Source organism: Coptis chinensis, chromosome 3 (genome assembly GCF_015680905.1).
Source record: "Coptis chinensis isolate HL-2020 chromosome 3, ASM1568090v1, whole genome shotgun sequence".
NCBI classification, from domain to species: domain Eukaryota; kingdom Viridiplantae; phylum Streptophyta; class Magnoliopsida; order Ranunculales; family Ranunculaceae; genus Coptis; species Coptis chinensis.
This window is the reverse complement of record NC_141458.1, coordinates 21808764-21821154: the sequence shown is the minus strand read 5'-3', so window position 1 is coordinate 21821154 and position 12391 is coordinate 21808764. Positions and strand designations below refer to the sequence as shown.

At 35.0% G+C, this 12391-nt stretch overlaps 1 protein-coding gene across 1 annotated transcript; it reads left to right on the top strand.

Moving 5' to 3' along the window:
• The first annotated feature begins 6921 nt into the window (after positions 1–6921).
• Positions 6922–10606, top strand: CSLC5 (Cellulose-synthase-like C5). The gene is made up of 5 exons (XM_086601040.1): positions 6922–8103; positions 8325–8633; positions 8845–9135; positions 9254–9367; positions 9452–10606. The coding sequence occupies exons 1-5, from the start codon at positions 7381–7383 to the stop codon at positions 10097–10099; spliced, it is 2085 nt and encodes a 694-aa protein (XP_086457166.1). The 5' UTR covers positions 6922–7380; the 3' UTR covers positions 10100–10606.
• Positions 10607–12391: the final 1785 nt, after the last annotated feature.

The following is a 12391-nucleotide window of genomic DNA, read 5'->3' as shown; positions in this document are numbered from 1 at the left end:
CTTTGAACAAGAATTCGTCATATCACATAATACTAAGTTAAGACTATGACATCCACATGGAGAGTAATTAAAATGCTCTAGGATTTATATCTAACAATCTTTTTTGGATGCATTGATTTTTACCTTTCATATTTGATCCATTATCATACCCTTGACCTCTTATGTCGTTAAAATCTAATTTATATTCTTCTAAAACACATAATAGCTCATTCAAAAGTCCTTTACCCGACGTGTCTTCTACTTTTATAAAGTCTAGAAAAATACTCTTCGATTCTTATGAGACTTGAGGAAACATTTACACAACGTAATATGATAGTCATTTGTTCTTTGTGACTAATATTAGGAGTGTAATCAAGTATAATAGAATAATATTTTGCTTCCTTAATTTTCAGAATAATTTTATTTTTATTTCAGATGCCAACAATTGTATCAATTCATTTTGTATATTGTGACTAAGATAATGAACCTTTAATTTATCATGTTTGATACGCCAGAGATGTTCTTGCATAATTGGGTCAAACTCTGCAATCATTTCAATTAAGCTGAAAAACAAACTATTATTAGCTTCATAAATTTTCTCATTTTTTCCACGAAATACCATATTGTTTTTAGAAATTGTCTTAACAACAACAATAATTCTTAGTAGTACATTACTCCAATGTTCTTTTTCCCTATCAATTTGCTCTTGTATATGCTTATCAATTGTTGTTTTGTTGTTTAATATAATATTTCACTTAACTCATCCTAAAGTGTCAAATTATTAATGTGACCAGTAGACAGTTCATGTTTTTTAAGTTTGGTACCAATATTTTGCCAATTATCAGTCCCTTCACCATTTAATTGAAATTTGGTACAACTTGAGTTAAATAACTTGTCATATAAACAAAAGACCTTGTTGCAATATTTTGAATATACTAACTAATTTCTATCAAACTTCTCTCCATTTGGCACTACTTGGGTGTAAAATTTAGCTGAAAATTGTATTTTTGTCTTCATATCAATAGGAAATTATATGTCATTAACTATAATTGAACCCTTCTTAACTAACAGATCTCTTAGTTTTGTATCAATTTTACCCCATCGTCTAGGGTCATAAATATCTTGAACTAAAGAGTTGGATTATTCATTGAGGTTCTCATCAATACTAGCAAGCAAGTCTTCTGTTGAGTTATCATTTCTTTTATTTGTTTGATTTTCTTCAATGTTATCTTGAACAGAAACACTAGGAACAAAATTTACATTAGGATCAGTATTAGTTTGTTCTATATTTTCATTATTATCCATTTCTATTGGTTGGCCGGTCAGGTTGTTCATTTACTAAATTATCACTTGAACTAACAGATTCACTTTGTTTATAGTTTTTACAAATTTAAAAATAGCTCCTCTTTGAGATTCAATCGCCTCATCTACTTTTCTCTTTTCTTGACTTTTTTATTACCGGATTTATACTTTCGGTTCATGTCAAAACGTAAAATAATAAGCAAGTAACAAGCAATAAGTCCTCACATAGTCACATAACATACCAAAATAAAATAAAATAAAATGGAAACAATCACCGTGAGACGAAGCTTAATTGATAGCCGAAGTCGATTCCGAAGTATGGGGTAAAAAGCCAAAGTCGCTTTCGAAGTATGGGGTAAAAAAGTAGACAATCCACGAGACCACGACAACCACTTTGGCTAAGCAACTAGTCCCAATTATACCTATTAAAACCACTATCCACTATCCAAAAAAGAAAAGAATGAGTTTGAGTGGAATTATAAAATGATCAAATTAGAATTTAGAAGATAACAATTTAACAATTAAAGTAAAAAAAGGACCACAACCTTTTCTTTTCTTTTTTCTTTATTGAATATTCTCACAAGTCAGAAACTTGAAACTTTAATAAATTTACTTAACAAAGAATTGCAAATAGATAGAAGAAGAAGAATATAGAGAGTCAGAGAGAATGAGAGATTATAAAACTAAAAAAGGCAAAAAGAAGATGATAGAGGTAAGAGTGTGTTGTTGGTTTTATAAAGAGGTGAAGAAGAAAATTGATTAGTTATGGAGGCGTGTATTTTTTTGCTTGAGAAGGCGTGGGAAACGGTGGAGAAGGCTGAAGGCGAGGGAAATGAAGGGTCTGTTTCTCTGTATACCGTTTTTTTTTTTTTTTTTTTTTTTTTTTCCTCTAACGGCCGTCTGAAAAAAAAAAAGAAAAGGTAATAGTGGACTAGACCGCTGGAATATATTGGGAGGCCCTTGGGCTGCGGGGCCCTAAACGGCTGCTTATTTTGTTGTATGGATGAGTCGGCCCTATCTATTAACAGACATGTTCGTGGGGCAGTTTATATAGTGTCTCGAATATCTTTTTAATTTACACTTATTAACTTGTTCAATTTGTGGGCAGTTTACATAGGACACTATATAAGCTGTGAAATACATACTCTATAACATGTCTGTTTAAGAGAAAGCTTGTCCATATTGAACTTAAACTAAACTATTCAAAATTAACTGAAAGAGCGTAGTTCAAAAATTAATTTTTAGAGTTATAAGGATGATTTGTCAATTGGTCACGCGGTAGCTATACCCAAGGCCCAAAATATCGATATCAATGAATATATGAAGATATTTCGGATATATCAATCCCAAACTTTTAAAATAGAAATTATAAGTATGATGATTTGTCAATTGTATCGATTATATCGTATAAAGTTTCATAAAATTCTGATATATATCGGAAAAAAAGATGTTTTTTTTTCACGAACTCTCCCACTCCTCGATGTCGGTGTACCAAAATACCGTATATCGGATATATCTATATTTTTGGTCCATGCTTAAAAGAGAACTATCCAATCCACACAATCAAAACAATTTAGTGCTGGAAATTTCCCACCAGACAACTATTAGCTAGCTACCTAGGCTAGCTTCAGTCGAAATTTAACTATCTCGTTTTTTTTGGCAAAGAAAATTTAACTATATCCTTTTTTTGGTAAAGAAAATTTAACTATCTTTCCCCACAAGAAACTTCCCACAAATTAAACACACACACACACAGTCCACTACTACTCAAATTCATCCGGACTATTCAAAATGAGAATGTTCTCAAACCGGAGATCAGACCAACTTACGACGGATGCTAAAAATCTTATCCAAGGACTAGGGCTGACTTCAGATTTAATCTAAAATTTTGATTTGTTTTTCTGAACCCGAAATTAATCCTTTCCTATTCCAATCTCTTTTTTTTTTTCTCCAAATTCAGAATTCTTGGAATTGGAAAAAATATGGGAAAAATATCTAGAAAATCGAAAAATCTTTTTCACAACTAGTTCAATCCTGTTAATAATTAATAGTTGATACATTGGTTTGGTGAACATTTTAAACTAGCTTGTTAATACATTCATTCAGTACGTATTATTCATTTTCAACCTGTTAATACATTCATTTTGACCAAATAAAGCAGGTATATATAACCTAATAACCCAGCAACTTAACATTCTCAACCTGTAACTAAAGCATAACTTGAAAGGCCAATCAATAAGTAGACTTAGTTAACATGTACTATACCCATTAAATCATTAACACTTTAAAAAAGTAGCTTTAATGTTCTTTTTTGTTGGGCAAGATGTTCTTATTTTGCACTTTAATTTGATTGCGGATATGATGTTTCTTATTTGTGGGGAGTACGCAAGTTATGTACTTTGAAGCTTAAGCAGTTTGAAGTAGGTTCATTCTATAGAGCTAGCTAGTCATCGATATAATTATTTCATGCATGCATCGACAATCCAGATATTTTTAATATTCCGACAAGCTGAAAACTAAAAATGTTCACCAAAATCACAAAATGTGACTGAGTGACTCTTCACTTCCTCAATACAATTTGACATTTGTTTTTGCCGGTAAGCTAAAATTGAAATATCAACCTTTTTCTCGATGAAGTTGAAATTTCGGTCCGACTTGGTAGATCGGTATCTGGGATGGATATACTAATATACTGGTATTGGATGCTCCTAATTTTACGTATTTACATTTACAGCAATTATTCATTCATGACGTTTGTTCTTTTCGAAAGTACAAGACCGAGAATACGATGGCTGATATGTGGGGTACCAAACAACATGCTTTTGTTGTTATTTTAAGTGTAGGTTTTCCACGTGGCAGCAACTATTTCGGTTGCAGGTGTTTTTATCTGCTAGACTCACACTTGATTTTACATAATTGTTCCCCTAATGCGTCACGTATTGACACGTCATCACAAGCATGCGTGCTGAGCGTTCAGATTTCGCTGTCAGTGTAAAGTATAGACTGTCGGTTGACGTATTTTAGTACATGTACAGATAGATATATACATGGTAAAATTAGCCGATCCAAAAAAAATTTAGGTTCTACTTTAATCAGTCACATGTGAACGTATATATAATTTTTTTTTTAACCTTTTCAAAAAAAATACACAAACTAGATAACAAAGTTTATAGTTTCCTTCATAATCTCAATTAAATTGCATGCATAGAGGAACTAAAAGGAAGAGATACCTGTACAGTAAAATTGAAAGAATTGCAATTTGAAATTATGAGTTTATATTTGTGAAACTTTGAGATGGAATCAAGATTGAATGCAAGATATAATCCTCGATCAGTTACTTATATTGAACTAACTAGTCCCACGTTAGTAGCAAAGGTGACATTAGGAGTCATATCAAGAAACATTGAAGTTCACTTCATTGAAAACGTACACCGAAAAATGCCTAACACATTTATGTTTGACTTCACAATCATGTTTGTTCGATCTTCATTTGCTGGACCTTCAGTGGCATTGCCTGGGAATATCCTACCTATATTAATATCCGTTTCTCCCAAGATACTCATAATGAGCCATTATCAAAGAAGTTTTAAAATAAATTCCTATTCAAAAATAATTACTTGCCTTCTACCAAACTAATATTCTTTAAATTCTTATTATTTCATTATTTCAAATGTACGCATAGGATAAAAAAACAAATTCTAAAACAATGGATTAGTTAATTGATATTTATTATGGATATATGTATTAGTTAATGATAAATATGTATTAGTTAATGGATCATGATATGTATTACTCCTATGGATAAATATAAATTTAAGAATCACAAGACCTTCTCTTATTATTATGCTAGGCTATAAAAGTGTCCTTCTAAATGACCTTCTCTTTTCTTTAATCATCTGTGCGTTATATTTCGAATCGAGTACATCCTTCTAAACAGTCGATTAGCCGGTTCTTTAGACTTCAAAAGGCACAAGTACTCTTTATTATTATTGATTAGACATACTATTAGTAAGATTGTAGGGTCAAATTGATTGTTTAAGTTATAAGACTAATCATGCTATCATGAAAATTAATCAAGATGCAACTTTTCAGATGCCGTGGCACATAATTAAAAAAGCATCACCAACCCCACAACTAGCTGATCATGATCACTTGCAGCCTTGACGGTGGGCATTTTAAGCTTTTATGCCATTGGATGATCCTCGCGATTAATAATAAACAATCTGCAGCTGTGTATTGAAATTCCTAGTTATTGATATTGCTCACTGTGTTTCAATGGGTAAGTTGAGTTTAAGTGTCCTAGTGAGTTATTAAGTAGACCAGTGACAATTCGTATCCTAAACATGACGATCAAGTATTGATTAATTTAATTTTTCTTGTCTCATCTTGGTTGGGCAGTAATTGTATCAATATTTAAACACTGGGAGTCCTTAAGTTAGTTTTAACTGTAAAAGGTTATTGACTTTCGTTTTTGTAACAAATGCATTTAGCTGAAGTTACAACCTCACATAGCTCAATATTCTTCGAAGTTAGATTGTTTTCTCTCTCTTTTTTTTGATAGTTATAACTTTTTTTTCCCTTAATCCCCTTATCCCCCAGTGAAAGTGGGAATCAAACCCATTACCTTGTGCTCCCCAGTCTTGACCAGTAGGCTTATAATTAACACTTTCGCGTTAGTTTTGGGATATTTTGTTTGTTTGTTTATATTATTATTTAACTTTTCGAGCTTATATATACATACCATGTATACACTCACATGCTTACATGTATGTGTATATATCATATGTACACAATGTATGATAGTTATACCTTAAGTTAATAGACACATCCTTATAGTTATCATCCCATATGTACATTGTAGTTAGTGTAGGCGAAATTAAAGTGCCCTCACCTTTCTTTTGATTGGCATATAAACTATTAAAAGAGAACTCTCCTATTTCAAAACCATTCCTTTGATGAATAAAAAAGGGAAAAAAAAAGAATTTATTCCTACCTTTTGTCTTCCTGAATTTTATTTATGTAGCACTTTGTTTGTAGTATAAACAAAAGAGAAGAACAAGTATTTGGTGGTGGTCAGCGATAAATATTTATTGTCTTCACCATGCCATAATATTGCTTCAATATAATACCCTGTGGGCCCCTGAAAGTTAGGAGTGTCTATTCAGTATTCACAAGCCACCAAATTTTCCGAAAAGAAAAATAATAAGACAACATTAGGTGCAGTAATTTTTTAGACCAGGCCTGTAGCCATATATCATTCATCAGACTCATATGTTTTTATGGTATAGTACTATAGTTTACAAATGAGACTCATAATAATACGATAGTCAGTGATCCCAATTATACTATTGAGTATTGACACCATTTGGAAAATTTGACCTTCTTTGACTATAAAAAATAAATTAGATCAGACTTGTAGACCTGTGCCTTTGTGTGAATTTCACGAGGATATCCACTCTAAATTCTGTAAAAGTGTAAATGGCATTTATTGTCCCTACCATTATCTTATGAAAAGACAAGCTGGTAGAATCACTGAATTAATGAGTAAATTAAACAACAGATAAAAAGACTAAAAGAGTGAAGAGAGTGAGCTGGCATGAAGCTTAATGCAAAGATAGCAAGCTAAGTATTTGGTTCAGTAGACAAGATTTCAGTCCAAATTCGGCACCTCCATTATTATTTAAAGATTTCATTGAAGTTAGATTTTTTTGTTTCTTGTTATAGCCGTCTAGTTTACTTATTAGTGGGGCAGTTTCAGTTTCTCTAGATAGAATCTTCTTAATGTAATGGAATGGTAATATTTTTGTAAAGTTAAAAGGAGGGGTGTGTATTTGTTTTGGAGTTATTGAATAATACTCACATGGTTTTGAGCTTTACACATACAACTGCAGATACCTTTCCCAGCAGACTTTGATAGTTAGAAAATACTATCTGTAGCTTGCCTTGCTTGCTGCATTGGGATAGGGAGGGATGGAAAGAAATGAGTTTATTTTGTTGGATCTTGAATAATTAGGAGATCTGGTTGTGAAGATATATTTATTTTCTACTTGTTAGTTTTTAATTTTGTTTGTTGAGTGTTTTTAAGAAAAGAAAAAAAAAATGGCTCCTAGTTTGGATTTTTCCGATTGGTGGGCGAAGGAGACTAGGAAGGGAACTCCAGTTGTTGTGACAATGGAGAATCCCAATTACTCTTTGCTAGAAATTGAGGGTCCTGATGTTCCATTTCAACCAGTGGATAAGGATAGAGGGAAGAATGCAAAGCAATTTACATGGGTTTTGCTTCTTAAAGCTCATCGTGCCGTTGGGTGTGTCACTTGGCTTGCGACTATGCTCTGGGCATTGCTCGGCGCTGTGAAGAAGAGGTTAATTTTTGGGCAAGGAGTGACCATGGAGAGTGAGAAATCAAGTAAGGGAAAGCTGCTATTTAGATTCATTCGAGGCTTCCTAGTGCTGTCTCTGCTAGTTCTTGTTGTCGACGTGGTTGCTCATTTGAAAGGATGGCATTTGTTTGAGAATCCTAATTTGCACATTCCACAGACTTCGGAGATCCAAGGATGGCTCCACATGCTTTATGTAACTTGGTTATCGTTTCGAGCAGACTACATTGCTCCCTTAATTCAAGCTCTCTCGACTTTCTGTGTTGTGCTCTTTATAATTCAGTCTATCGACCGGATGGTATTATGTATTGGTTGCTTTTGGATCAAGGTCAAGAAAATTAAGCCAACAATTGAAGGAGATCCATTCAAGTCGGAGGATTTGGAAATCACTGGCTATGACTACCCCATGATTCTTATTCAAATTCCAATGTGTAACGAAAAAGAGGTATGAAGTTCAAGGCTCCATGTTTTTCACTCTTGTACATTCTTTAGTCTATCATATTTTGCTCTTAGATCTGATATTTGTGTTATGAATTTTATGATTTGAGTAACTATTGTCCTCATAAACAGTTGAAAGTAGTTAATGAAACAATGAGAGTGGCATATCAAGTTTCACAGACTGTACTCTCTAATGTTGCTAACTATAATCGTATTGCTCACCATCAGGTTTATGAGCAATCTATCTCTGCAGTGTGTCAAATGGATTGGCCAAAAGATCGTTTTCTAGTTCAAGTTCTAGATGATTCTGACGATGAAAGCATCCAGTGGTTAATCATGGGCGAGGTTTCCAAGTGGAGCCAGCGGGGTATCAACATTATATATCGACATCGATTGGTTAGAACTGGGTACAAAGCTGGGAATCTTAAATCTGCAATGAACTGTGATTATGTGAAAGGGTACGAATTCGTGGCAATCTTTGACGCAGATTTTCAACCAAACCCAGATTTCCTTAAGCAGACAGTTCCACATTTCAAGGTTGATAGACAAACACTGGTCATTTCATCGAATTCTGTCCATTTACTTTTTGGCAGTTTACTTTGTACATTCGCTTTGTGTTTGCTTGCTTAGCTGGCCTGCTTACTCAGTTTAGACAGATAGAGCTAATGTTCTATCACTCATTCCCTTGTGATTGATTGATATTCACAAATAGAGTCACAAACTCATGCTCTTTTGATTTCCGTTGCAGGACAATCCAGAACTGGGCTTGGTTCAGGCTCGGTGGGCCTTCGTGAACAAGGATGAGAATTTGTTGACTCGCCTCCAGAACATTAATCTGTGCTTCCACTTTGAGGTGGAGCAGCAGGTCAACGGGATCTTCTTAAACTTCTTCGGTTTTAATGGGACTGCGGGTGTTTGGAGAATCAAGGCATTGGAGGATTCTGGAGGCTGGCTAGAAAGGACGACAGTTGAGGATATGGACATAGCCGTTCGTGCTCATCTCAATGGTTGGAAGTTCATTTTCCTCAATGATGTTAAGGTACTCATAGTTTCTGTTGTGCACTGCATTTTTATGTTTCATTGCTTCCAGTTTTTATTTTTGTTTTTTACGCCTTCAATGTTTTGAGTTGATATGTATTGGATGAAATGATTATTAGGTCCTTTGTGAAGTTCCCGAGTCTTATGAAGCATACAGGAAACAGCAACACAGATGGCACTCTGGTCCAATGCAACTCTTTCGGTTGTGTCTTCCAGCTATTATAACTTCAAAGGTAAGCTTATTTCCTCTCCATTTATTAAGAATAGTTTCACTTTTTAGTGTTTATAAATTGTGACCTTAAATCTTAATATTGCAGATATCAGTAATGAAGAAAGCAAATATGATACTGTTATTCTTTCTCCTGAGAAAATTGATCCTCCCATTCTATTCTTTCACATTGTTCTGCATAATTCTTCCTCTAACCATGTTTGTGCCCGAAGCTGAGTTACCCATCTGGGTAATTTGCTATATCCCCGTCTTCATGTCATTTCTCAACATTCTTCCTTCACCACGGTCCTTCCCATTCATTGTCCCTTACCTCCTCTTTGAAAACACCATGTCAGTGACCAAGTTCAATGCCATGGTATCTGGATTATTCCAGTTGGGAAGCTCATATGAATGGGTTGTCACAAAGAAAGCAGGTAGGTCATCGGAGTCTGATTTATTAGCTGCAGAGGAGAGAGAAACAAAGGCAATGAGTCACTCTCAGCTTCTCAGGGGATCTTCTGAGAGTGAGCTCTCCGAGTTGAGCAAAATGAAGGGACAGCAGGAAGCAGTTATTGCATCTCCAATCAAGAAAGTCAATAAGATCTTTAGGAAAGAGCTTGCTCTAGCTTTCCTTCTCCTCACTGCCGCAGTTAGGAGTCTATTATCAGCTCAAGGGGTTCACTTCTACTTCCTACTCTTCCAAGGTGTTTCATTTCTTCTTGTAGGTCTGGACCTAATTGGTGAACAAATGAGCTAGGACCAGAGTTGAGGCAGAAAAGTGCAAAAAAAAAACGGGTGGAGGAAACAAAATAGTAAAAATTGTATGTTACAGCCTTACAGGAGCTTATCTGCATGCTCGCAGCAAAATCCCGTGGAAGTGTACTAATGCCCAGTCTTAAGCCTTGGGATGAAATACAGAAGAGGCAGAGGAGGAACTCTCTCCATTTGGAATAAACGTTTTTCTCTAATCTTATTTGAATTCCCCATATAGAATCCTTGTTTCCCTTTCTCCATTCACCACTTCTATCCATTTTTTGGGTACCTGTCACATAAGGCATTCTTCTTCTTCTTGTTCAACTATTGAATTCATGATGTTGTTATAGGTAGGAGCAGAGTCTTTTTTACTATTCTTGCTTTGATTGTTTTTGGGTTTGTGTTTTTCAAGTCCAAATTATACTGGAAAGATGTATAACAGTTATCTGTATATTTTGAATTAATTCAGTTTTATTTATAGATAATATCATGGCCCTTCTCTTTCCTCGTCTTTCTATAGCTTTGTTCTTTACTCTTTCCCTTTTGTTTCTTTTGTCCCTTTTGGTTGTTTAGTAACTCATGTTCCAAGTGTCGGCAGGCAGTGAGAGACTGAGAGTCCTATAATAATCCTAACGAAGGATAAGAACTGAAAGAGTGTGTTTAACTAGGTTTTGGTACTCCACCTTCAATTATTGTCACACGATAAAGAGCAGTGGAGATCTTCTCATTCAAGTAGGCCCCTTCAGAGTTTCAGTGCATACCTTTTTACTTGATGCAGCAAATCACATGTGACAGTGGTTATTGTTACTCAAGGTTCACTCATTGTAAAAGTGCTTGACCAAAATACCTCCATACTTTTGGAGTATCAATTAATTCACTCCCCCCCCCCCCGAATGAAGCTTGTGGGGTGGGGTTTAATTTCTTTCATTTCCTATTTGCCATCAGCAGTCCAGCAGTGGAAAGACTCTTGAGGGTATTACGTTGTTTTCGTTAACAATACTCATTGTCATACCATTGCATTTGCATGATGCGCATCCCAGTGGCGGTGGAGAGTAAAGACTTGTACTGAATGATATAAACATTGCATGCGTGATTAGCTTTAGGTCCTGCAACCCAGGAGCTTTTTTTTTTTTGGGAAGAAGCTAAAGGGAATTAGGATTGCATTAGTTAGAGTCCCCCAGCTGCATGCCTGCATTGCTGGTAGATTTCTATACCGGAGTTAACAAATGCAAACACATGCATCTGAAGGTACCTTGCATTGGAGTGTTGAAAGTATTGGCTATACGGAATTTTAGAGTTTTGTGGCAAAAATCTGTGGAAAAAAGGATTTGATTGGGTCAAATGCAGAATGGCGTCTATGGCAGGTTTCTTCCCTTCCCTCACGATCCTGGAAGATCCTTGATCACATATGCTAGATTTTAATGTCGGCATGATTAATGTGCGTAATTACTCTTGGTGAAGTAATGTATATACAGCAGGTGCAAATTCGAAAGAAGATATCAAATAACTCATGGAAATGACTGAACGACGAAGGAGACTCTATTCTTTCACCATGAGCGCCAAGTGCTCAATGGTCCTACAGCCTAATGGAAGATATTGTGCCTAGTATAGTATCAAGTAGGCCAATATATACACGTTCCAGCATGTGGATCGATTCAATTGCATGGTAGCTCAACCATACGTATGGAAGGTGTTAACAAAAACTGGTCTGGCTTTTATGAACATTAATCTACAATTAGATCTTCTGGCCCAGCCATTTCTAACACCATGTGTATCCTACTACATAATTGAAGTCAATGATAGACACTAAACGGGGTGTTAGGTTAAAGGTGTTGGATTTTCACCAACAGATGTAGATCCCATGAAAGAGGACTAGCCCCATGTACTATTTGTCTAATTGTATATCAGTTTGCCGATTACGCGGTATACTTTTAAGGGGGAAAAATGTAACACAGAACATATAACTTCGAAGAAAATTACCAAAGATGAGTTGCTTCGTATTTTTGGCGCTGAAAAGGGCATCAAGCGAAGAACGAAAATTGCCAACGATTAGAGAAGTGACATGAATCGCTCAAGAAGAATTAAGGTTATCCGCTTGTTATTGCGAAATTTTGCAAGTTCATATATGGCCAATTAAGATCCCATTTAGATGGGAAATTAGAGTCTTCTTCCCTCCTCAGTACACACAAAAAATGTCAAATTTTTTTTTTTTTTAGGGAGGAGGGAGACTGAGACTCTAATTTTCTATTTAGGAGGAAATCCTAATTAGCTCATCTAATAGGGGTGTAATACTAGT